The sequence below is a fragment of the Centrocercus urophasianus genome, unplaced genomic scaffold, assembly GCF_019232065.1.
Source record: "Centrocercus urophasianus isolate 14NV4802_14NV808 unplaced genomic scaffold, USGS_Curo_1.0 seq_26, whole genome shotgun sequence".
Taxonomy (NCBI): Eukaryota; Metazoa; Chordata; class Aves; order Galliformes; family Phasianidae; genus Centrocercus; species Centrocercus urophasianus.
Window position 1 is genome coordinate 8772757 of NW_024884822.1, and position 27570 is coordinate 8800326.

At 38.0% G+C, this 27570-nt stretch overlaps 1 protein-coding gene across 4 annotated transcripts in view; it reads left to right on the forward strand.

Annotated features, from left to right (window-relative positions):
* The window catches only part of EBF1 (EBF transcription factor 1), a 260149-nt gene extending 233804 nt beyond the window's left edge, over positions 1-26345 (forward strand). For all 4 annotated transcript variants that reach the window (XM_042826615.1, XM_042826616.1, XM_042826617.1 and 1 more), the window contains exons 12-16: positions 15581-15646; positions 16229-16406; positions 17852-18031; positions 20823-21017; positions 26163-26345. In XM_042826615.1, coding sequence (XP_042682549.1) covers positions 15581-15646; positions 16229-16406; positions 17852-18031; positions 20823-21017; positions 26163-26194 — 651 coding nt within the window. In that variant the 3' untranslated portion in view covers positions 26195-26345. The remainder of the gene's footprint in view (positions 1-15580; positions 15647-16228; positions 16407-17851; positions 18032-20822; positions 21018-26162) is intronic.
* The last annotated feature ends 1225 nt before the right edge of the window (positions 26346-27570 follow it).

Sequence of the window (27570 nt, forward strand, 5' to 3'; positions counted from 1 at the left end):
TTTCCATTATTTTCATAACTGCTCAGTGACTATGCTTGGGATGAACCTTTTTGAAATGTTCCAGGTATCTGCTGGAGGTAGGCAAAGAAGAAAGCCAGATTATGAACTTTTATTTTTCTTTCCCTGCGCTTCAGTGGCCAAATTCTTGTGGAGAATGTCCTCCCATAGTCATGAGAGAGTTGAAAAGTAGAGATGTATTTAATCTAGAAATGCAATATGGTTTCTGAAGAAAAAGTGGTGGGAGCTGATGTTGGCAGCTGTGTTATGGTGTTAACTATAGGCTAGAGTCCTGTTCTTTGTGTCAAGAGCAGATCAGGAAAAGCCACCAGTTCAGGCTTGTCACCAGTAGATGTGCCTGCTTGTACACACACAAAGGCACAAACACGTGCACCATCAGGAGAGTCAGGCAGTGCAGAGGTGGTGGAATTAGCACCCAACGCTTGGAGTGAGATGAAGTACCAGGAGTGTGCTGGGTTGTATAGTCCTTCCTTTATAATACAGACAGGAAGCAGATCAGATCAAACAAGTGATCTCTTGGGAGAACTGAAAAGAAATGCCGTGATACTAATGTTAAGAAATTGTATTGTTGTCCTGAAGGATTGGTCTGCAGAAAGCCTGCCTGTGAAGCTGAGGAGCCAGGTGCATTTTCCTTGTCTCCTGCTTTTGTGCATGTGCACACAAATACACAAATGTTGTTGGTTCTTGTGCTCATAAGTGTGGTGGGAATCACTAAGGGTTCAGATCACAACAACATGTTAAATTTATTTGCGTTAATTTATATAAACATCCTACAACCCTTAAAATAAATCCCTGGCAGATACGCTGATATTCTACAACCTTGTTAGAACTCCACAGCTACAGTTGTAAAACAGTTTCAACTGTGAGCTAGATTTGAAACACATCCATCCTAGATGATTTAATATCAATGATTCCTCTTTATATGCAATTTCCTAGAATTTATTTGCCATTTCACCACTCTCACAACTCATCATGTGTATTTAAATTAAGCACACGATTGCTTGCTCTGCGTTCAAGAATCAAGTCAGAGCGTGAGCTGACATCCTCTCCCTCCCAGTCTGCTGCTCAAGTGCAGTCTCCAGGAGACCCCTCATCCCTCCTGAAAGGGGCCTTTTCTTCTGCTTTCTCCACTTTCTCTTTGGCTCCTTTTCTCCGGTCAGTCATTAGATCCCAAGACATATCCCAGTCCTCGTTAGGACACTAATAGGAGACAGGTGGTTATTAGGAACTAGTGGCTGGCAAATGCAGTTGTCTTTTCCCTCATGAAATCCAAGAGATTTGCCCTTTATCCATCATGACATGGGAATTGTTTATATTGCAAACAGAGGTTGGCTGTGAACGTGGGTGGGTTGGCCCAGGCTTGCTAGCCAAGGTTAAAATAGCAATGAAGACAAAGCAACTCAGGTTTGCTGCTTCATTCAGACCCAGTGGAGATTCCCAAATTGATCTCCATCTGCTCATCCAAAATATGATGGTTTTATGCTATTTTAACTGAAGTTAGCTAATTTGAGCTAAGGAAACACATCTTTGTTTTTGTTGCACCCAGTGTCACAAAGGGGTTGTTAGAAAACTTGTATACCGAGTATGAGCAGGGAGGGGAAGCATTTGAAGGAGAGCTAATGGAGTTCATTTGTATAGCAAGGACAGCACGAGAAGCGCGTGGTGGTTTCTACACTGTGCTGTAAAACTTGTCAGAAAGTAAGACCACAGTTAAGGTTGGTGTTATCCTTATCAACTGGATTTTTTCATTTCTAAAATATTTGGGCATTTAGTTGGTGGTGAGGCTTGCTTTGGTTTGGTTTTCACTTTATCCTATTGAAAATATTTGGGTTTCAAAGTTTTTTTTTCAAAGTTTGGGTTTTGAGTTTCAAAGCTGTTGAGAAATGGATGGCCAAAATGCCTGCTGCTGCTATGAAAGTGTCTTTCTCATGAGGTGCTGCGTGTCAGGTGAAGGGGCATGTCTGGGAATTGCAAACTGTCCAAACAGAGAGCTGAGAGGCAGAGCCGCAGCGCTCACTGAAGGGCAGAGCCTCGCACCATCAGCTGGCAAGGAGCCCTTTCCTTTGTGAAGGTCGGCAGCGTGCGTGCACATTTCAGTGAGTTTTCTTTAGAAGTGGGTCAGCATTTACTCAGCAAATGATTAGAGCAGATGGTGTAATTTAGAATCTATGACAAAACTTTTAATAGATCAGGGCTAACATGATGACAAGGAGCTCTGTGTTGTTCTACGTTCCTGACTCCTGCTTTGCCTTGGGGTAAAAAACATGCCTCGGATTGGATTTTCTATACTGCTCATTCCATCTGAGCAGCTCAAACCACTTGTTTGAGCATTCTGTAAGAGAAATTCTCACCTCTTTCTCTATTCCTGCTTCCATTATGGTTACTATTTTAAAATACAACAATGAATTAATGGAGGCAGGAAGGCACTAAACAGGTAAACACGGTCCCTTCAAGGAGCAGAGGTTTGAAGGAATAAACCACAGTTTGAAGAAAGTAACAAAGGCTGCATTTGTGTATTTTGCTCTGTGGAGCTGAAAATATCTAGTAAATTGATCCCGTGGGAGTAATAAATACACATTACTTTATCTTGTACTTCATGTCCTATACCCCTGAGCCTTGATAGAACAACACCACTTAATAGACTTAAAAAAAGAGTAATTACAGTCATTGGTTGTGTGATATTTCAGCCCTTCCAGCCCTGCCTGACCTTCTAATTTAGCTCACCGTGTCTAACTAATGCATTTATATTCATCTTTTATGAAGCATGTGCAGTACAAAATTGACTTTGCAGCCTTTAGCAAGCTGGCTTACCAGGTTCAGGATCTGGTTAGTACAGTGCACAGTATAGCGTATGTACATTTGCAGCAGAATCTAACAGGCATATGGATCTGATCAACTATTACTTTTTATCCTTTTGGAAGAAAAAAAAATAAAAAAAAAAAAAAAAAGAAAGAAAAGAAATTATTCCACTTCATCTCCCCCTCGTATTTTTTTTTTAAAAGCTTTTACTCATTTCAGCATTATTTACAGCTAAACATGCAGGCAGAAACATGCAAGCATTTTAAAAATGATTACCACTAATGTTTCTACTTGTCAGAAGTGCTTAAATTTTCCTGCACTTTGTCTAAAAACTTAGCACTTTTACCTTTTAAGAATTACAAATTTATAAGATCTTACTAGGCTGATTTACAAACACACCTGACAGTTTGTGATGAATGATGTTGCAAAACTTACAATGTGTTTCTCTGTCATTTCTGTGCATGTATATATTAAGAGGCAGATTAAGAAGAGAGAGAACGCCCCTCTGAAAGAAACCTGTGAGTTAGAGAGCAGACAGAAATCTCTCCTGTGTTTCCTCATAACTTCCTGCTCACTTCACTCATCCAGTAGAGCACAATTGTTCTCTGTGCATTTTCTTCCACCATATGGTATCCTCATTACCATACACTAAGGGTCCATATGGGGAACTTGTGAAGTGAACTGTATTCATTTTAACTGCCAGATGAGCAGCCTTTTGCTTTGCAAGCTTAGCTTAAGTCATCTGCTGTCTTTATGTTGTTATGGCAACACAGCACCAATAAAAAATTCTAATCTACTGTAAGCGTCTGGGATCACAGTGTTTTAAATGCTCTCCGTAACTGTCCTCTAAGTGAAGGTGTTTGTTCTTTGAGTATGACAAAGGGTTATTGTCTACTCCAGCAGGTGGCAGTAAAGAAATTTTCTTTAAAAAAAAAAAAAAAAATCCCACGTCTCTTTTTTTTTCCCCCGCAAATATAGTTTATTTTTTATGCCTCCTCTCCCCTCCATTTTGAAAAGTCATGCAGTTATACACCACGGTCCGTCCTCTGCTTGTTCTGGGCTTTCTGGTGCTCAGAGCAGAACTGCATGCGAGGCGTTTAAGTTGCAACTCAAAAACTAAAGATAGTGAAGTATGAACCTGTAGTGGCAGCTCATGTTCTTTGCTGACAGAGACTCAAGTACCACTTCACCAGGATTCAGAAGCCTCCGTCTCCGTGCAGCTGTTCCTTCTTTGGAGTTGTTCAGTTACATTTCTAACTCCCGATTCAAACACAAAGCTAATTAAGACTATCTTATCGTAATGGGAGCAGGCAGCAGCATTCTTAAATATAAATCATTTTCACCTCCGCAGGCCACATGATACGTTGCATTTCTGTCTCTCTGTCTGTATTGAAAGTGAATGTTTGTAGTCTCAGTTCATCAGTTCACATTAGCCTCATGCTGAATATTTAAACACAGAACAATTTGAACACACCATGAAGAGAGACAGTGGCTGCACTTTCACTTGGAACAGCAAGGGCTCATCTAATAATAATTTAGTAAATCAGGCATTTAGTGGCTCAGTTGTACGCTGCATTGTGCCAAATAATATTCCGTTCAACTGTATGCTGGTAACAATGAAATTCAGATCCCAGTCACGTGGCATTTCTTTGCTCAATGGAGAGATGAAATGGAAAATCACCCTCCCAATAGACTGTTTGAACGTAGTGATTTATCAAAAATATAGCAGACTGACAATATAAATAGGATTTGGTTGTTTGTGGTACAATCTATTCTAATTAGGCTTCTTATTGGTTTAGTTTCTACTACACAGATTCTGTGATAATTCAGGAATTACATTTATACATACAGTAAGTTGAAAATGTGAGAAAAGAGGAGATAAGCAGAGTTACCACATAGTTTCTGTCCTTTAAGGCCCAGTGCTATGGGAATTATCACCAGACTATTATTGCTGTACTTCCAGCCCTGGCTGCATGCTCTGAGGAGCAGTGGGGGAACGCAGCTGCTGCCTTTCCTCATCACAAGATGCCATATATGTTAGTTCATAGCATTAAAACAATATCAGGTTAATTTCTTTTCCCTGTTTAAGGCTATCAGGGTTTGTAGGAAGTGGTAATCTTATTAATATGTATTAGTAACTAACTGCTATAACTGGAAAAGAAAAGCAGACATGCTTTGGGGCACACACGCCTTGCTTCTTGCATGCTGACTGTACCTTTTCTTGCCTGTATCAATGGGTCTAATAAAAGATATTACCTCACCCTACAAACCTGCCTTGGTTGTAACCACAGGCCATTGTGAATTCAGCCAAACAGCGACATGTTAAGGCTGTTTCTGATGAAGATAGAGGAGAGAGAATATTTTCTAGAAAGTATGTTGTGAAGTTTAATTGGTTGCCATTAAATTGGTGCTTTGAGATCTTTGAATACAGGGCATTGCGGAAGTGTGAAGTAATGTCTATAATCTCACCTAAGGCTTCCACTTCTAGCCTAGTTTTAGGTGTTATGCAGTGGATTACGTGGTGATGTAAAATGTGATTGCGGTGTATTTCTCACAACACAGTCCAATTGAGCAGCAGAAAAAGCATCCTTCTAACCATCATGTTGCCATTTAGCAGAGAGTGCTGCAAGCAATAGGATGTCTGTTGTCGTAATTCTTCTAAGAAATAGAGAGCTTCACAATCTATACTTAACTGCTGACACTTGAAAACTCAAACATTTTGGTAAAATGAATCAAGCAGTAATGTTTCTTTTATGAGAACTCCTCACGGGAAGGGAAGGTTTGGCACCATTTGGAGATCAGGCTCAGTGATCCATCATAGCAGAGTCAGCTGTCCTGGCGCGTCTCATAGGTCACTCGATCGAACCGGTGGCTCTTACAACTATATTATTGCTTATGGAACAGTAATTGAGGCTCCATGGTTAAAAATTACCTGGTCTAATAGGCAGTGAACAATTTGCACTCAATACAATTATAAGCCAGATCATTCATTTCATAACACTTGGACTAATTTATTTGTTGACCTTTTAATATCCATAGCTCTTCAGTAGTATTAACTGCAACTCAGACAAAATCTCTTGTTCGTTTTACTTTCATTGATTTTTTTTTTTCCATTGAGGCAATAACAGTTGTTTGAGTACAACCTTTTCTTTCTGTTGCAGTAGTCAGTCATGTAACTTATGTTGATATAACTCAACTGGACTGAAATGTCCTCTAAGTACAATAGCAAACAATCTCATGCTACTTGTATAAATATGGCTGTGCATTTCAGTTTTATTTTAAAGAATGTTCTAGAATATATTTCTGACCAGAGATGGCAAATTATATGCCTGCTGAGAAGAAAATGGAAACAAAACACAGAAGCATTTTTTAAAGCACTGCCACATATATATTATACTTTCTTTTTTCATGTATGGGAGATTTGAGATACAGAAATTTTAGAAGTTGTCTCTATTAATGTAGTACTCCAGGATGAGCCAAGTGTCTTTACTAATAATGTTGTAATCATAATTTCATCTGGACAGCATCTTGTCTCTTGAAGTCCTAACGCTGTAGAATAGGAACGCTGAATTTTTCCTATGTGAGCTGTTGACAAATAAAATGTCTGCAAAAATATTATTTTACACACAGGAAATAAATATTATTAAGTTTTGGTATCCTGAATTTTCTTTCAATTTTACAGCTTTAAAGTAACTCGAGAGTTAAGAGCTTTTGATGATCAAAAAAGTTACTGAAATATTGATGTGTTGTGAAAAATAAGTGGTGAATTTTTAAGCACTTCTGTAAAATGTGTTGGTGTAGTAACAGTGCTAATCTTTCCACTCCCCATTCAAAAAGGAGCCCTAGATAGTGTACATTGAATATCCACTTTTACCTCATGAGGGTACACAGAGAAAGATTCTGTTATCACTGTGAAATGTTGGATATATTTAATTTCTTACATGTAAGGTTATTGGTTTTGGAAAATTTCAGTTCACGTTTCAAGGAAAAATATTGATAAAATATTATCAGGTGAAAAATATCTTTTGTTACTGGTCAAAAAAATGGAATTTAAAAAAAAAATGCTTGGAGGAATTTCAGTAAAGTAGTCTTTCTGAGCTGAAGTCTCTCTGTGCAGTAAAATACTGTAAGCCTTTTGAACACATAGTTATAAAATATAATTGTTACACATTTGGCATTTTATGCTTCCCTAGGAATAACCACTTGGTATCCACATCTAATCTATGCTCTGTCTTTTCATTTCAATTGGGTCTGAAGTGGTCCTTCGTTGTAATGAGAATGCCCCTTTCAAGAGACTTCTTTTAATTATACCGCTGATAAAACGTAAGTGAAAGTAGTCATTTGTAGAGGTTATGACTGAGCAGTGTTTTAACTGTAATACTAAAATCTACCTACGTTATTTCAGTCTCTATTTCAACATTTTTATGCACTCTCTCCACAGAACAGAGTGGAATATGATTGTAGGTCAGATTTTCAGTGCATCTTACTTTCAGTTTTGCTCCTGCTATTAAAAGTAAGCTGAACTCTCAATTTCTGGCTACTGTCACTTTCTACATAGACCAGAAAATATTCATTGTTTGACAGAGAGTGACAGTTTCACAGATCTTAATGATATGCTGTCTTTTTTTTTTCTATTCAGTCTTTGTTAAAACAAAATGCAGAGGGTTCTTTAATTAATTTCATATGTGTGAACATGTTTTTTACAGAAAATATCTAGTTTTTTGTACTTACAACAGATATTTATGTGCGTCAAAGCACTAACAAAAACAATTCTGAAAATGAAATTGAGAAAACACATAAATACAATTTAAACTTTAATTACTAGATAGCTCTGCTGATTGAATTCTGATGACATTCTTGCCTTGCAGTACCAAACATAATTATATGTCTTTACAGATAAAAATGCAGTCAAGTGAATTATGCCACCCAATACATTCCATTTTTGACCTAATGGAAGAACAATTTAAAAGGGATACAACTTGACCTGTGTTTGTAAATTCTTTGTGCATATAAATGATAAAAAATAGATAGGAGCCTATCTGCCAGGTAAAATGTTTTGCACTGTTACAAATTCATATTTGGATATCAGCATTGTACTGCACAAACAGGATAAATAAATAAGCAATAAAGACAAAAAAGCACAAACAGTATTTTAATCTTTTTTTAATCCCTGGTATTCTATGGATGTTTTTCTGATGGGTACAAGAAGATGGTCTGCAGAACAAAGCTTCTAAAAGAGCCTTTGCAGGATCTTTGAACAACAGTCCCAGAATGTACTGTCTCTTCTCATTTTACCAAAATCTTTTTAAGTTTACTTAAGTCCAGACCCTTCAAATTATTTAAAACATTCTTCTTCTTCCATAAGGGGACTTTGACAACTTTCCAAAAATATATGGGTATAAAATGGTCAAAAGAAGACTGTGAGTAATAACTCTTTTTTTTTCCCCCTTCTTGCAACTCTCATCTGCAGCTGTTTTCAAGAAACAAGAATGTTATTACTGTAGAGAGTAGAGGAAGAACTATCAGAAAATCTTATGTATGCAAAACCAAAACAAAACAAAAAAAATCAAAGCTCATTAGAATCAATAATGAACATCTGCTTTGAAAGCATTGTAGGTGGCAGGAATGGTTTGGGGTAAATCTTCAAAATGATTTGCCTGAGATCACAGAGATTGCTCTGTGCATGTTTCCTTGTTTGTTTTGCCCACAGTTGCAGGTAAATGTGGCATACAAGGAAAGTTTAGAGTATGAAATGCTCTTTCACATCAATGTAGTCAACCTCTGAATTAAATGAAAGAGAAGAACCTGATGTAATCTATTGATTGTTCATATGCTCATGGGTAAATCAGGAATAACTTTTTTGGAACCTGGATGGAAGGAAATGATATGAGTCACTGCAAACTGGAGAGATGGGGACATTCCTGTAAAGAAATGCAACAAAGACTTTTTTGTCAGCCACTGAAGTTCATTTTTTTTTGGACTTATGCATTTGTGATCTCTTTTATAAATAATTTACTTTTTCTTCTAATGATTCACTGGAACTGAAAAACTAATTGTAGTATAGGCTTTCATAACTGAGCGAAAGTATATGAGGAAATCTGATCTTTATATTCATGGGATAAAAGTTGCAACCTCTTGAGCGGAATGAAAATACACTTTCCTGATCTTGCTGTGTTTCTGGGTTCTGTCCATAGATTGTCATAGTATCAGCTTGCAAGGTTACCTGTGGAAAATGCTATAGAAGATGCCAGAAAATTGCCATTTACTCAATTTCTTAATGAGTTAGTGAGTCTCAAATATGGCTGACAGCCATGAGCTACTTGTTGATGTGTTGTAGGATGTAAGATAGAGTGTAGTAGTATCTACCAGTCCTGACAGTGAGCATGGCCTCACGAGTTAAAAGTTGACAGCTCTGAATAGTTCCAGCTCTAGATGTTATAAGTGCCTGTTTCTGGTGAACTTATCTGGGGCAAGTGATACTGTAAACATATTTAGGAGAATCTAAGTTCTGCAGCCATCTGAGGGATATAGGTGAGAGTCACTTAATTATCATTTGTCTGTAATCCCTAAAAGAAGTGATATAAGCACTGCCAGAGTGATTTTAGTTCTGCATATCAGCTTTCGTACATCCACTCTTCTCTCTTAGAAACTTATCATTAGCACAGAACTCCAGAGCGTTTAGCAATAGAACTTTCCAAATTACATGGCAGATGCTTCACTTCATAGTAATATGGTGGGAGCATCCAGATTCTCAAATGTCAGTTTATTCAAAAGGTTATTTTAATGCAACTATATTAATGCCAGTTTATTCCACGTTACTGTGTATCTAGATGAAGAACAAGTCTGTGCCAGCTGCTAATTCTTTTGCCATTGTTATTTTTGTTATTGTTGACATTGTTATTACATTTATGGAGATGAAGACCAGCAGCAAGAGTGGTGTGGATGAAAAAAAAAAAGAGGCTAATACATTCTATTTGTGATTAAATACAGCAAATTAACAGGAAAATAGGGGTAACATGAGAAAGTTGCAAGGACAGACTTACAGATGACCACTACCATTTTGTTTCTTCTTTTGTTAGCATCATTTCCAATAGAGATTATTTGAATAGTGTGTGTTTTCTCTATTGGTATTTATTTATCACCTTTGTGGTTAAGAGGTATTTTAATCATCAATTCTCAACATTTATGGCTAGATGCCTGCTCACATTTGCACTTCAGTGTTTGTTCTTTCTGCAGGCTTTCTATATTTTATTTATAAGGTTAGCTCATTGTGGAGCAGGTGGTAAGGTCATGCATGACTGTTTTTAGTGCTGTAGAGTTAGGCTGTGATTTTCAGTTTAGGCAGAAGCTGATGAGACTACAATGGCTTGGAAAAGCTATGGTTCTATCTCCCATTTTAGACATTTTCTGGAAATTGCCATTGAAATTCAGTAACAGGATTGATTCAGTGCACTACCATGTTGTAGGCAGTGGTAAGCTGAAGGGTCCTTTTACCCATCAAGTGAACTGTGCTGTCTTTCTCATTTTTCCTTCCCATCTTTGTGATGTCTGTATGGCATTTACTTCCTCAGAATTACTGAATTGTACCATATGCAAACAATTGTTTATTTACTAGAGAAATTTTCATCTCTGAGTAGAAATATCTTTTCAGTGAAATGGTCCTGTTAATTTATTCTTCCCATAAGGCCAGCATAATTCCTTCAGTTTTAAAATTAATGGAGAATCCTTACATTTTTTGATGGCTTTTATTAGTCTTTTATAAAAATATAATAGCTGAAGATGATAAAATAATGCAGTGCTCCCTGTAAATATGGAAAGATGTGAGACACTGGGCATCCTGAAACTCCTGCATGCCACAGATCTAAAATGCCAGTCATTTACCTTGGAATCTTTCTAAATATCTCTACCTAAATGTTATCTTTGCCTCTGCAGTTAAAAGAGGTGTTCATAATTTTGTCTTTTAAAATATAATGTACTTACAAATGCTGAGTTTAAAACTTTTTTCTAGTACATGTCCTTCATTAGTACATTAAATGTTTCATCCTTTGGAAAGCAAAGGAAAAGTTTGAGCACAAAATATTATAATTTTGACTTGAAGTAGAAGAATGCTAGCATCCCAAGATGAAGAAAGGAATAGGAGTCTGATGTTCAGTATTTTGACTCTGTAGAAGGGGTTCTTTTTCTTTCAAGCAGCCTTGAGAGTAGGAAGTTAGAAGGCAGAGCCAGGAGGTCAGACATGAGAGTCAAGGAAGTATGAATGACATCATCATCCCTAAGTAGCCTCTCAGAAGATGAATGAGCTCTCTCTTGTATTACAATGCTAGAGAGCATTAGAAGGTGATATGATATCTAGACAACACATAAGATAAATGCCTCACAGCATGCTAGAACAGCTTTCCCCCCACGCCCTCCACAAGTACATAAATCCTTTGGTGGTCTCCGTAATACCATATGTGGCTGATGAGTATTTTATATTGTGGTCAGCTTCTTGACAAAATTCATTTAGATTACACTTATTAGTACCTTAAATACTCTAATTTAGTTACTGGAGCTGAATAACTAACTGTAACTCAAGATACCCTTTTGCTGACTGGACTCACAGTACTGCTGGGACACAGAGTGGATTTTTTTCACTTATCGCCCAATGAAAAATAAGCAAATGTCAACAGCAAAGAGTTCCCATATTTTTTAAAGCTGCCAAAAAAATTATTCATCATGATAAAACTTGACCCAAAATGTATTTGTTGTAATGGTGTAATACACTTGAAATGCAAGTTTTATGTTATTAATGAATTCTTGCTGAAGGGAATGCATGTCACAGTCAAAACATGCAAAGTTGCTGTAATGTTCAAAGTACATTCAGTTGGAAGTGGATTTCATCTGAATTACAGTCTTTGTGCTTCAAAAACACAGTCATTCTCATATCCTTATATAATCCTTCCTGCAGTAATTTTGGAATGCGCAAAGTCACAACAGACTATAGCCCAGCTCTTCTCTTGCTTACGTAAACATTTGATACAAATATCAGTTGCATTTTTGTTTCACAAATTAAAAAAAAGTAAATCCCGCAGTAGAAAATCGGCTTCTGTTTGGAATGGACTCTGAATCAGTGGCGTGTAACTGGGGGGCAGAATTCTGATTCATCGTATTTAATCTCTAAAGTAGTTTCTGCTCATTTCAATATTTTTGTTATTTTTATAGAAACAAAATTGTGCTCATTTGAAAGAAAATGCAAGACATGAAGATCCTCACTTTGCCTCTAACTAAAAGCTGCATAGTTCTTTATTCCAAATGAAAGTGTCAGACTTTTCCCATTTGTAGAAGAGTGGATCTTCCTTGTTGAATACCTCCATAAATTAGATATTAGCTATAGTAAAACTCTGTCTCTTCAGAAGACATTTCCACTAGCATATTCAATTAGAAGGGTATTACGTGATGCCCACCTACTCCTATGAAAATCTGTGGTTCTATGATGAAGGCAAATGAGAATTTCTGTGAACAAAAAGTATACTGAAAAACAGATCTTGAGCTTTTGTAGAGATTTCTATTTGTAGTATGCAAGTTTCACTCACTTTTTGATGTCTGTCTGCTGCCCTGTCCACCTGTCTGTCTGTTTATCACCATTGCAGTGATAGCATGCAGTATCAATTGGATTTTAAAAGGCATAGATCTTTTATATTAGCTGTCCTTTTTTATAATACCTTTTACAAATTTAATCAATGCATTTTAATATACTATATAGTTTAAGTGCAATATACAATAAATGTTCAAGCTTCATCTTATACATGCTCTAGCCTTTAAATTGTTAAAACTGCAGTGCCCTTTCAATCTACTTACATAATGTCATAAAATATACATTTCAAGGTAAATGAAGTCAGCTACTTCAATTTAGTCCCTCAAACTGGTAGTAAATGAGAGGTTAACACTATGGTGCCAAACCCATTATTGAGTAAATTTAGCACCTTGGACAGCTCTGTAAAATCTTTATTGCTTTCCTGACCTGCTCGTCATGTTCTGTCTGTGTGTTCAGTGGCTCTCAGCTCTGATTGAAAGGCAATATATTAGATCCCGAACACAAACATGCTCGGGGGCTGCTTCACTGTGAGCGTAATGACATGGAGGTGAGAACAATTTTCTGGTCACCGCAATCCAAGCACCTTGCAAGGTCTGTTGCTCTAACTTATAGAGGACTTTCGGGGCTCCTTTCTATGTGAAGACGTAACTGTAGTCTGTGCTGTAATTTAGGCAGAGCTGTAAGAGGTTTAAGATACATGCAGAGAAAAAAGAAGTTAATATCCTGAGTATATCTGTAGTAGCATTTCATTGTGTATTTTTAAAGCTAGTTTGTGTCTATAGTTACATTGTCAGCTCTGCAATAGAAAATACCAGTATCTGACATGGGATACATGATCTGAAAATATCACAAACAAGAAATGCATTTTTATGTGTGTAAATATTCTTAGAGAAAGTAGGAAACTCAAATTTACAGATTCAAAAATGTTGACAAAAGTAGCCATTGACTAGCTAGGAAAACTGAATGTTATTTGTCAAACATACCTAAATAAGCCATCATGATAATTAGTTTTATTTATACGCAATATGATACATCTTCAAATACCTTCCATTTTTTAAGAACTGGAATATATTTAATATGAAGTAGAGCACCTGTAAGATTCCATGTAATTACCTCATTCTTTTAACATGGTCTTCAGTCTCTTTTTTGATGCAGTATGAGGGGTTTTTTTCAGCTCAGCATTACACAAATAACTATGAAGAGTCAGGTAATTAAACTTTCCTTTTTTAGTAATTTAACATAATGACAGCTTTGGTTAACAATATTCCAAAGCAGTTTGTGGGCTCTTTATCACATTCTAATTTTGCATTAGTGAAATATATAGTGCAAACACATTTTACTGAAGTGAAGTATATCCTAGTTTAAAAAGTCAAACACTTTTATAATAATTTCCCTTTTGAAATCATTTTAATGTTTCTGTTCTTTTCCAGTTTTTATCTTCAACATGAGGGAAAAAGGGCTACGTAGTTTTCTGATGATTTTGTTAAAGCAGCAAGGATTGACTGTACCTGGATGTTGCTTGTAGTCTGCCTACTCATAATTATGTAGCTGACAGTTGTGGTCAAGCTACACACACACAGAGAGGGGAAAAAAAAAAAAAAAAAGAAAGAAAGAAAAGAAGAAAAGCTGTAGCAACGTTACTCCTCAGAATGTTTCAATACAGTGATTCAGAAATCCATCAATTACATATTGCATCTGACTTCATATGTGGAAAATAATTTAGATGTGTGTTATGGGAGAGGGGTGTGTGCAGCAGAAGGCAATCCTAAATGTTTACTGGAAGTACAAAAATCCTCCATCTCATTTTTGAATTTAGGACATTATATATGTCATAAGTAGTTACTGCAGTATGACAACTGTTTTATCTTATATTACAGAGAATTTAAAATTGAAAAAAATGCTAATATGCATCTAAAAGCTTGTCATTTGAAGAGTTGTTCAAGGATTTTTGAAGAGGTTATGGTGACAGCAAAATGAATGCAATTATATCTCTATTTTCTGATCAGAGTCTACAGTATATGAAAATTGAGCATTACTGTTTCTTTTTGGTATAAAATATGGCTATTGTGGAAAATATTTTAACTTTAAAAGTTTAACTTTGTAGAAAACTGGAAAATGCTCAGATCTGTTACTATTTTTGTAAGCTGCCTGCAGAAATACAATGTGGTGAATAACATCACATTAGTTTATTAGAGCAACATGTAAGGACTGGGAGTTACAATACACTGTTTTATGTAAAGCACAGTCTGGACTGTGTTTGGGCAGACAATTAGGAATCTGCTAGGTGCCTTTAAAGAATAGGAAAATAAAATTCTTCTGAGTTAATTCTGTAGTGCATTTTTCACAATTTTAATCAGGTTTGTTCACAGGGAATTTTCCACACTGTAAAATGTAAGAATACAGGATTACATGCTATATTACTTGAATGACAGTTTAAAATGCTACAGGAAACATTTAAGAGAAGAGAATCAAATAGGAAAATGGAGGGGGAGAAATGAATAAGAACTGAATTTATTCCTACACTGAGAACTGTGTCCTAGCCTGCTTTAAATTTTGCTGTCCATGCTGGCAGTTTTTCCAGGAAACACTGCATGGCACAGGGACATTCTCTCATAGTGAATGTGTTTTCCTCTTGTGCGTGCTGTCAACACGGATCCTTCCCTGATCCGTTATATCAAGATACAAACCAAAGAAGTTGAAAGGTTACATTACCAGTAGCATGGAACTGATTGGATATCTTCTGAACGTGGCCTGCTGGGTAAGGTCACAATTCCTGCAGTATGCAATTAAGAATAAAACAAACACATTGAAGGGATGCCTAACATGCTCTGAATGACATTGATTGCAGTAATCTAGTAAATGACCTCAGGATTGTATTCCGCAATAAACCGATGAGTGGTTTATGGTGCAGATGGTAAAGACAATTGAGTGATGTATTTTATTTTGCAGCACCAATGATTCTCACCTTTTGACTTGATTAAGTGTGTGCACGAATAGGATCAACTACTGATTTAACACCATTCAGTGGTTGCTGAGAGTTGTTAAAATTAAAGTCTGCCTAGGGGGGTGGGGGGAACAACACAAAGCAACAGTGCACCCGATAGAATAATACGAAAGACTCTAATACTTGTTTTCCCTCACAAGGAGTCTACTGAACTTAAAGGAACGCATCTGTTTTTATATTGACAGGAAGTAATACTTAAGAGGGCTGCTGATTTAGTAGAAGCACTCTACGGTATGCCACATAATAACCAGGTAAATGCATTCTCCTTTAGCAGTTCTAAAACATGGCTATTTCTTAGATGTATAGATCAGAGGCTAAAGGTATATGATACTACAATGTGAGATGAGAATAAACACATAGGGCAATGTCATATCTGGAGCGGGCTTAGTTTGCCTGTTTGGTTTTTAAAGTATGTGAATGCTTGCAAAAGCAACGTGTTATTAACCCTGGAGGCATTTGCCCACTATCACCAGAGACCGTATAATGTGGGCAATGATATGCATTACTCCTTGCCACCAGTGATGTTTCAGCCTTAACCTAAAGATATTTTAGCTTCAGGTGGAGGGAGCCTGGGCTTCAGTGCCATTCTGCCAGCTTCTCTTGTTATACAGAAATGTGGCCACTGGGACTGTAGCTTCCAGCTCTTTTACCACAGATGTCAGGATTTATAGCAAAGTAAGCAGAGCTATAAGTGTTAGCAATTTATCAGCCAGCTGGTTTAGGAAGAAAAGCATCTAGTTTTTGCATTTGGACAGGGAAATGTTTTATTTTGATATGTAAGAAAAGGTTTGTCAGAGTTGAGTTGGTAACTCTTTTTTACCCTTGTCCCCTAGGAAATAATCCTGAAAAGAGCAGCAGACATCGCGGAAGCACTCTACAGTGTCCCTCGCAATCATAACCAGCTCCCCGCCCTTGCTAACACGTCAGTCCATGCAGGAATGATGGGAGTGAATTCCTTTAGTGGTCAACTAGCTGTCAACGTATCTGAAGCCTCACAGGCCACCAATCAGGGTCAGGAGAAGACTCGTCTTCCTCTCTTTATGAACCTTTTCTGATAAAAGTCAGGCAGACGTGCAGAGTGATGAAAGAGAGATGGTTCAAAGCTGAACATGAGGAGCACATCCAGACAGACAGCATCCCACGTGCACATACAAACTCTGAATTACACAATACTGCCATGAGATACGGCTTTCTGTAGTGAATTTGACCCTTATTCAGGAGAAGCCTTGTGCAAATCACCAAATCAAGTGAACCAAATCACTTTTCTCTCTGCTCAGAATCTAACACTTGTGTTTGCCTTCAAATCCCACTATTTTTAAAAAGGATTTTTATCGACCTGAGCGTATACTTAAGATTAAGAACTTGCTTATGCATTTTCCTAAACATACATGGTCTCTAAGTCTGGGCATTATGTAATACTTTCTTGTGACATGAAAGTGTTGGTTTGGTTTGCAGTATTGGCATGAATTTTTTTCAGAGTGAAATTTTTTTCTAAATTTTGAAAGTAGGAAAAAAGTATTATTTACAGAGGCATTTTCAGAGCTTCGCTCATTTTTATAATAAAGTATTTTTCACATTGAATAAAAATAATATTTTAATTTCTATTTTTGTAAAAATCTTTGGCATTTTTCCCCTCTACCTTGCTCAGCTTTATTTATTACCCACCTTAAAATCCATTTTAGTGAGGAAGCAATAGAAAGAGACTGTTATTTGGAAGGGTTAAAAAAAAAATATTTTGCACTATTCTAAGAAATAGAAATGATTTTTAAATCATAATATTTTGTGGATGTACTATGGAAAAGGAAGAAAAAAATTGTATTTTATCTTCCAGGATTGAAATGCATTTTGTGTTTCTGCGCTCGTAGAAGCAAATACTCATCTTTTTTTTATACAATTTCCAAAATTAGGTAGAAATTGAAATTTTAACTTAGAGCCAAATTTGGCAGTCATTTTCTACTAATTAATGATCAAACTAGGACAAGAGGACTGAGAATATTCCACTACTCTTGGAAATGTAGCCTATGTTTTCTTCAGTGTGTGGTGAGCATCTAATTTGAGATGTACTGAATGAGAAAGACCACAGAAGACAGTTAACAAAAATCATATGCTTTTAACATGCCTTAAATCAGTATGTACTCATAACTTCAAAAATACAGGTCATGTTACTTCATCTCTTACAAAACAGCTCTTTTAGAGTGATCATTCCCATAGTACCCAATGATCATCTCTCCTTGAATAGATGGGTTGTTGCTGTGAAGGCTGTGGCCTTCCTCCTCCGTCTTGGAGCTCCCACCAAGAACGAGCCATGCAGACAGGGATCACAATTTGGGTTACTCGGTGCTCAGTTGTAGCTCACCCCACATACCCTGTTGCTGAGTTACTTGCTTGTAGCTGTTGTATAAGAAATTGTTGTTGGGCTAATACCAATCTCTGAATGTATTCCCTCACCACAAAAGGTTTTACTCGCAACTCAAGCAGCGTGTCACCTCACGGCTATGTGCCAAGCACCACCCCTCAGCAGACAAATTACAACTCTGTCACAACAAGCATGAATGGCTATGGGAATGCTGGAATGTCAAATTTAGGCGGTTCTCCAACCTTCCTGAATGGATCTGCTGCCAATTCTCCCTATGCCAGTGAGTATTATGTGACTCTTCTGTATTTGTACATTTTCATTACAAAGAGATGGTAACTTTTCTGTGATACTCAGTATTTAGTTTCTATTCTGAGCACTTGATGCAGAGCTTAGGCTTTTCTCCCCTCCCCAGGCCACTGACCTTGGAAGCACTTGGAAGACGTTGGTGTTGCCAGCAACGCTTTTCTTTATTCTGCTATTATTATTTTGGAATCTCATAAGAGCTGAAAAAGAATAATGTCTCTCATGATTTGTGCTGATAGTTTCATAGCTTACCGTATATCTGTAAATAAGAAATTCTGTTCTCAGTATCGCTAATTCCAGAAAGCAGGGATGACATAAGTGACTTAATTTCTGTTGGAGTGCATCAAATATTATCAGTACATGCTCTTTGTTACAGTGAGGATGGGAGGAGGCTAAAGATATTTGCTGCAGGAAAAATAGTGTTTCCAGCTGGAAGATATGAAGGGCAGAAAAGTTTGCTGTAATACTGGCAGACTGACATTTCCGTAAGCTGCATGATGATGTTTCCAAGACCTCTGAACAAATAATATGCTCATAACCTTTACAGACACCATGAATTACTATTGGGTCTAATCTTGATTGCTTATATGCCATTTGCTTTGTAACTAGGTAGTATATTGACTTCACTGAGGCTTTAGTATTAGTCAGTAAAATGTGACAATGGTTCTTAGAGTTTGTATTTTAGTGTCTGTACAGAGAATGCCACAAAGGTTCAAGCCATACAAATCATACATCCCATGGTGCAAAGCACTTACAGTCTACAGTCCTGGTTCTGGAAATACTTCTGTGTAGGACTTTGTATGTTAATGTGCAAGGTTTAGTTGAACAATTTTGTATATATATATGTATATATATATATACATATACATACACATATATACATATATATGTGCTTTGGTTGATAAACACCTATGAACCTTTTCTGCCACAACTAACGCAGCTCAGTCAGTAGTCTCTGTTCACTTGAGAAAATGAAATGAATGGGACCTGCCTACAGACATCTGCAGAAAGCTACAATCAGAATCGGGACAGAAGGTCTTGTCCTATAAGTATGTTTATAAACTTGTTTATAAACTGAGACCCTCACATGGACAGGAGAAACAGTGCTGAACATAGCAAGGTTCTATGAGCAACCTGGTCTAGTGGGAATTGTCCCTGCGTGTAACAGATGGGTTGAAACTAGATGATCTTAAAGGTCCCTTCCAATCCAAGCCATTCTGTGATTTTAGGATTCTATGAAATCTTAAGTTTAGTGTTGTAACAGCAGTAATTATTCTGACTTCCATCGGTAGGCTTCAAAATTTAAAAGGGGAAAACATTACCTTCGAGGCTTCTTAGCAGCTGCAAATTTAGAAGAAAATATTTACCTATGTAACTACTACTTAAAATTTAAGAATTGCTAACTGGTTATTATTTTGTACTCTAATAATAATGTAGCAAATACTGTTGAAGTATGCTGTACTTACTTATTAAGTTGAATTTACTGTCATAGAATCTGCACACTCTGAATTCATAATATAACATGATTGATGAGACATCTTCTTTTGGAAGCAATGCCAGTGATGCATTTAAAATACTCAAGCAATGTATAATTTCATATTTATGAACAAAGTCCTCTTTAGAATAGCACTTCACCTCTCAGCCCTGGTTCTTTATTCTGGTGATATTTTGGGAGGTTTTCTTGGTAGATCTGTCATTCTGCTAATGCCTAATCCATTGAATCAGAAAATGCTTCAATCATGACCTGAAAATTAAAAGGTGGCATTCTTAATTAAATCAATAAACTAATTGCTGTATAGTAGCAATTCAATTTAGGTGCTTTGATTGCTCTCCCTTAGCAAGTACTTGCAGACATAGAGTGACTTCAGACTAAGATTGTATCTGTCAGGCAGTGAAACTTTGAACATTTAATTTCCATTAATTGATTTCCTCAGTGTTAACAAATATGATATCAGATTTTCGAATAAGAACTTAAATGGGGTGATTTTTATCTACATAAATGCTAATAAAATAATAATTCAAAGCCCAGATGGTATGAATTTTACTCTATAATACGTAATTTTTCATAGTCCTCTCATGTATATAAGCAGTTTCTAAACAGGACAAAGAATGAAAGCACAGGATATTACTTTTTTTTTCTTCTTTTGAACTAAGATGGGAAGTGTCAGTGCTGTCTGAAAATAAAAGGAGTTGTTTTGTTTGCATGAAAATAAAAACCACTTGAAATCTTAATGATAAGTACATGAACGAAAGGCATGTATTGCATCGTACAATAAAATAGGATTTTAAGGGTGTCTCTCCCCTCATGCAGGTTTATCTGACACCCTGTAGCCTTTCTGGAGGCAAAAGTTCTCAAAAGTGCTGGCTTTGGAATCCAATTTAAAATTTGGATTGTTCCACATTAAAAATTCCAAATCCAGATGTGTACTGTAACCCCTCTGCTCACCTCTGTGTTGCCTGCATGATATGGATTCCATCTCATTCCCTTATTCTGCAATGGGTGATGCCAGTACCTGAATAATTATTGCAGTGACAGAAAATTAAAGGAGTCCTCGAATGCACTAGCATCACTGCTCCTGAGCAGTTGCCAAAGGTGGGCTTCCTTCAGCGACAAATCGCACTATGAGCTACCGCTAACTGTATAAAAGCCTTGGGCACTTGAAATTAGACCCAGTCCATCCAACAAGCAGTAGTCTTTTGGTTTTGCAGTAGTGCTGACTATCTAATCCTAAGGTGTGCCTTTCTGGGGGGGTCTTTTTTTCCTCTAGTTGTGCCATCAAGTCCAACAATGGCCTCCTCCACTAGCCTCCCCTCCAACTGTAGCAGTTCATCTGGGATTTTCTCGTTCTCACCAGCCAACATGGTCTCAGCGGTGAAACAGAAGAGTGCTTTTGCGCCTGTCGTGAGACCGCAAACTTCTCCTCCTCCCACCTGCACCAGCACCAATGGCAATAGCCTGCAAGGTAGGTGAAACCAGCTCTGGAGTGTAGATGGCTGCTCTCAGAACTGTAAGTTGCCCACGCCTTGCAAGGCGCTGAGCGACACTCAGGTTTCGAAGGGGAGAAGACAGTGGGGGATCCCTGGTGGCCTCTGTCCTAAAGCTTCCTCCCATAAAGAGTAACTACTCCTCCGACAGCCCACCTAGTACCTTGCAGGTGTTTGGCAACCACCCTATCTCTAACCCATCTAATACTGATGAATTGTGAGGCTGTGTATTTTAAAGCACAGACCTGCTGTTGTGATAAGAACGAGTAATATTTCAGCTTACTAATACCATCCTTTTTCTTTCTTTCCTTTCTTATTCCCTGTTGTCGTCCATTATCAGACCAGTCTTTTGTGGACTCTAGCAAGTACAGCACTGCAGGGTCTCTCCAGGGGCTGGCCTTCTCCTGAAGTACGTCACTCAATCTTCCCTTCCTTTTTTTTCCTTTGTCATAGTACACTTGTGCAGAGATCCTACTGGGAGCAAATAGACCGTTACAGAGCTTGGCACCAACCTCTGCCTTTCATACATAGAAGACACATTACAAACTGAATTTGCCAGTTTAACTCATATCAGGGCATATATTAGCACTGATTAATGCACTTCTGTGCCAATTAATTCCACAAATGATGCAGGGCCTCATCAAATTTTGGTAGGAAGGGGCTGCTGCTTTTCTGCACCCTCTCCTTACAAAGTATTCGAGCATCAGCACCTAAATTCCTTTTGAAGAGCTGACACAAGCTGAGGGGTGGCAGACAGAAGGTTGTCAAACTGAAGATGCTCAAAACCAGCACCACCCGTTTCAGTGTTAGATTCAGCCTATTTTACAACACTGCCTAAATCTGTCTGCATAATTACCTCACTCTGCACTAGTGTGCCGAGAGAGATGTTTTCATGCTCACTTAGACTAAGGAGTTTTCTTAACCAGCTGCCTCCAACTGTGCCAGAGATGGAAAAGATTTTGCGGTATGTGTGTGCTTCTCCCAGACTTGAGGTCTGTTTTCCTTTCCATGTGCTTGTGCAAATTACTAAAGAGCACAAAGTGGGGGACAGAATCCATCATTTTAGGGCTATGTTCAGAAGGATGAGAAAGGATAGCTCCACAGACCCCATGTCACTTTACATCCTCTGGATGGAGAGATGCTGGGCTTGCAAACATAATGCTGATAGTTCCATTATAGCCGAAAAGTCTACATACAGGCAGAGTGCAAGGAGTTCATTCATAAAAGCTGTGATCCACCATGACTGAAGGGAAGCATTGTCCTCAGTGCAATTTATGCTGGTGATTTGGGGGAATGAATCCTTGCACATTTACACGTGCACACAGAAAGTGTGAAAATAATAGGAATGTATATGCAGCTGTTGGGTGCCTTCTGTAAGCAGTGCTGTAAATACAGACTGCATCAAGAATAAAACACAACGGAGTTTTTGGATGTGCTGTGTTGCTTAGAATATCATTTTTCCTACGTTTTAAAGATCTGGTGATGCTGACATGCTACAAATGTTAAAGGCTAAAGCAGCTAAAAGTGTTTTGACTGAATTAAAAGAAAATTAAAAGGAACTAATTGTAATCTGCCAGAACACTCCAATGTTTTTATCATCTCTTCACCTTGTCCCAGTGTGTGTGAGGTTGAAGTGAAAAAGCAAGTAATAAGGGAAGATTTTTCTCTTGTTTTTCCTTTCACGGGACACAGAATTCCCAGGTTCTGCCTAATGGGTTATGGAAAGCAATTATGGAACAAGCTGAGTGCTGGATGCAACTGGGGCTTGCTGATTGTCTCCTCATTATGTCACATCCAGATCTGTAATGCCCAGAAACCACACAGATCTGAGTGTTCCCCCTAATTTTTATTTAGCAATTCTGTTTTCATAATAGGAATGAGCCACCAAGAGATTCATTTTAAGGGTCATCACTGAACTTCTTGGTGAGTTAAAGATGCGCAGCCTTTAGCCCCATGCCTTCTGATACCACCCGAGGCTTGTAATAATCGCTCAGAAATGCACTGCCTGTTGTGCCTTATTGCTTAAATAAACAATCTTGTATAAGGAGGCTGTCTTATCTCTCTTGGGCTTCTGGATACATCAGAAAGCAATCTAGTTTTCCGTATGTAGCTTAGATATCTGTAGAACTCACTAAAACAACAGCTAGGCTTATCTGTTGTTCTCTTTGCCATGCAATTTTGTAAAACTCAAAATACGCTATTTCTGTAAATTGCTAGCAGCAAATGCAAATTAGTACATGATAAAAGAAATAATGCCCATTGGTGGGAGTTTTTCTGTTTTTTTGCCCTCTCTTCTTGGAGGTGCGATCTCATACCTACACTGTTTCCCACTGCTATCTCTGTTTTCAGGATCAATAACATGCTACAGCTGAGAGAATTTACATGACTAGATGTAGCACTTATGAAATGAAAGTCGAGTGATATAAATGAAGACTTGGAAAGAATGGAAATATCAAGGCTTTTAGGTAGAAAAGAGCTCATTTTGTCATTTGCCTTGTAATTTAATTCAGAATTTTAGTGCTCTTCAAAGGCAATAATGCTTTGATAAAATGAACAAAGATCTGCATCTGTACAGTTTCCTTCCAATGGCAAGAGGTGCATGGCTAATATGTAACTATAGGGAAACATCATGAAGGCAGGAGTTACAGTTATGTCACCTTAATCTGGGATCCTGCACAGTGATGACAGCCATGCTGTCCCAAGAGAAAGGCAATTCTTGACCACTACTTGGTAAAATTGATTTGGGTTAAGGAATCTTTTAGCTTCAGATTATTTATTTATTATATTTTGACACTTTCTGAAGTTTTACATTTAGAGATATGAAAAAGACAAAATGCTGAAGTAGGGAATTAATCAGCCATTTGACTCAGTTCAGTTGCACTAATCACACACAGGAAGACTTGACCCATTCCCATCTGCTTAGCTCATAGCTTATCTGAACAACAAAGGAGGGAGTATTGCTCTCAGCATAGCTCTTCTCTGTGTTGTGATATACATCTGCGGTGTGCAAGCTCTCCAACTTCCCACATCCAAAAATCTCCAAGTGCTTTACTAGTATGGATAAAAATTTTTCCCATGTAAGAAACAGAAGCAGATCAAAATGCTTGATGTAATACAATGAGCTGGAAGGAGAACTGGGACCAAAGTCTGATTTTCAGATCCATGCCCATGTCAATCTGTCATATATTCGTACAAGAAATACCTTCAGCTGTGAGTGATCACTTCACATGGCTGCCACAAGCAGAATTACAGTCTGTAATCAGACTGTACCCATCATGGCGCTTTACGGCTGCTGTGGATGTCCATGGATCGTGTTCCATGTTCGTACCCCAGCCCTTAAGTGTAATGACCCCAAGAGCAGAGTGGGGAGCAACTGAGTATCACAAAAAGGGCATTGCTTTTGACTTGCTTTTGCTTCATTTTTATTCACCTGTACCAAGAGTAAAGCCCACTTGTGGGCACTCAGGGCTTATTATTTGAGATACTCTTGAAATAAAACCCTTAGGCAAGGAATCTTTAAACAAAAGTCTATCAAGTTCATCCTGTGATTTAAGATGAAGGAGACAGCATAGCAGTGGAGATAACATGGAAGTGCATCCACAGATTATTCCCTGGTAGAATCAAAAAAACCCGTGTCAGGAAATGCCTCAGCAAGGAATATTTAAGACACAGCAGTGTCCTCTTCTGATTACTTGAGTGTCTTCTTGTAGGGCACGAGCAATGTAACTCACCTCTCTATCCCTTTAATCCTTTTTTCCCAGCACCTTGCAGAGCCCTTATGTGGAGTGATAACCATCACTGTAGTGATTCCACATAACTTGTGGCTGAATGATAAATTCTAGGAATCAAAATGCTGCTGAACAATTGCAACATGCCACCTCTGAGGACGGCCTCCTGCGAACATGTGGATGTGTTTTGCATTCTCGCCTTCTCCTCTCATTTTATTTCATTTAATCAGTGCAGTTTACTCGAGCTGTTCTCCCCTTGCTGATTAGACTTGTAATTCTTGCACATATGGTGGTGTTTGTGGAGAAAACATTTCCCTCCTCTCCCCCTCCAACCCCAAATCTGTGAGTCTTTTACTTTGGCTCTGTTCTTATCAAATAATTGCAGCTGTAATTAAAGCACAATGAATCAGCACCAGTCACAGGGTTGATTTCTTCCTTAAGAAATTACATGTCCAGATGTCGGAGATGGCAGGCAGTTCTAGCATTTAAATAATGTGCCCGTGAAGTGCCGCCAACCTGAAGGCAAATCTGTTTTCTACCTTTCTGCAAATAACCATACAACTGGTGTTTTAAGGATGTGTTGTTGTCACAGCTTTCATCAGAAACTTACACAACCACCACCTGTAATGATGCGCGTGCTCACAGTATGTCGCTCGGACGCTTGCTGTGTCTGATCCCTGCCTGATAAACAGAGACCAACCTGGAGGTCAGGCGAGGTGGAAGGCTGTAGGTGTTGACTTCTGAGAAACATCTCTAGAGAGGTGGTGGTTCCATAGGAACGAAGGTTAGAAAGCATAATAAAGGATGCAGGTTAAAGTTAACATGTTACTCAGTGTAGTTGGTGAAATCTACAAGTGTAATGAACCATGACTTAGTTAAGGGCATTTAACATAATTTCTACTTCAAATTTAGACTTTTAGAGTTTAAGTCACTTCTGAGCACCTGGAAATGCATTCATAATGCTCCATGTTGAATACTGAACATGTGAGAGAAAGCTGGCATAGGAAAATGAACCGCTGTTACTCTGCCTAATGCAACAAATGCACTGCCAGATCGCTGACGCTGGCTGCCTATGGACTTCAGCCATTTGCTCATGTGTGGAGCAAAACATGCAGTAGAAAATATGGCAATGGCTGAGGCAGGTTTGAACCTGTTGAACACTTTGAGATTTTGAAACTAAAATAAAAGAGTAAGTTGGGGCCTGATTCTTATACTGGGCGAAGTGCATTTACTCTGCAAGAAAATCACTAATTTCAGCAGTCTCTCGCAATTTATGTTTTCCAGCCAAAATATGTTGCTAGTAAATGTTTAAAGGTTGCATTACAATGCACAACAGTAACTCGTTTTCCTCTTTTTCTCTCTCTCCTCTCTTCCCCAACCCTTTCCTTACAACAGCTATATCTGGCATGATTGTTCCCCCCATGTGAAAGAATTGCCTTGAAGAATTTTATTAATGAAGAGGTTGAATTCTGCTTCAGAGAGAATCTGATACAAGTCCCAGAGCGGAACTTTTTACTCAGGCCTTTTTAAAAATAATAATAATAAAAAAAAAAGAAATAAAGAAGAATCTTACAATAACTGCGGATTTTTAAACAAAAATAAAAAATAAAAAAAATCACCATCCTTGCAAACACTGAAATTAACTATCTGCAATTGCAAGGTGTTGATTCAAGTTGTCCATCCCAAATAACTGGGAGATATATTTATTGTACGTTGATTAAAAAAATCCACTTTTCTTTTGTTGTTTTTTCTTTCTTTTGTTGTTTTTTTTTTTTTGTTGGTGGTGGTGGTGGTTTTTTTGTGTGGGGGGTTGGGGGCTTGCTTTTTTTTTTTCCCTTTTTTTTGTGTGTGTGTTTTTTTAAGGTTTGATTTAACTCAACATCGTTTGTCTTTTATAAATCATACAATTACGCAAGGGACACTAGAGATGGAACTCCACGTTTTTAATTTATGAATTTTTTTTTAAGCTGTGTAAAGAAAATGAAGTGGTGTCATTTGCATACAAGTCTGTATGGGACAGAATAGAAGTGCCAGTTAGTTTTTCGTAGAAGAATTATGGCCATTTAATTAAGGGTCGGCTCATACAGGTTGCTTATCCAGTGGTGATTTGCTAATGTGATACATTTTTAATGTTCTCATTAAATGGATATCACTCCCCAGAAAGTGGATATTTTTGGATGGTGAGAGCGGGATGGGGGGTGGGATTTGGAATCTCTGTCTTTAATATCAGGCTAAATAATCGTGTAAATAGTGCGACAAGAAAAGTTGGTTAAAGCTTAGAATGCAAGTAACAAACACGTTTCCTCTTGAACTCAAAATCCAGTGCCTCCAGATATACTGCTAAAACTGCAGCATTAGATTAGCATGGCTCTCGTTAGCTTATATATCCAACTCTTTCCCCATGGGTGGCCTTCCTGATGTCCAGTGTCACCTGGGCTGTGCACAAAACGCCATTCACCTTTTGCACAGCCATCCCAAGACACAAACCACAGCCATCACGCAGTGGGCATCTCATGGTCCCCCTTTATCTTCTATGGGGCAGAATGAGAAAAGGCTCCTCTGCGGTCCTCCGTCCTCACGATCTAAAAGCACACACTGTTGCCAGCCTCGCGCTAGGATTGTTCCTGTATCAGTCGACCCTCTCCGTTTGTATCATAATATATAAAGCCACAGGTAACTGCTTCTCAACAGTAAAATGGAAACAGGAGTTCGGGGCGGGCGGTGGGGCTGGTGGGGAGGTTTCAGATCAGAACCATCGCTTCTGTTTTACAAAAGTTTTGCTATCGTCATCTGGGAAGTTCTT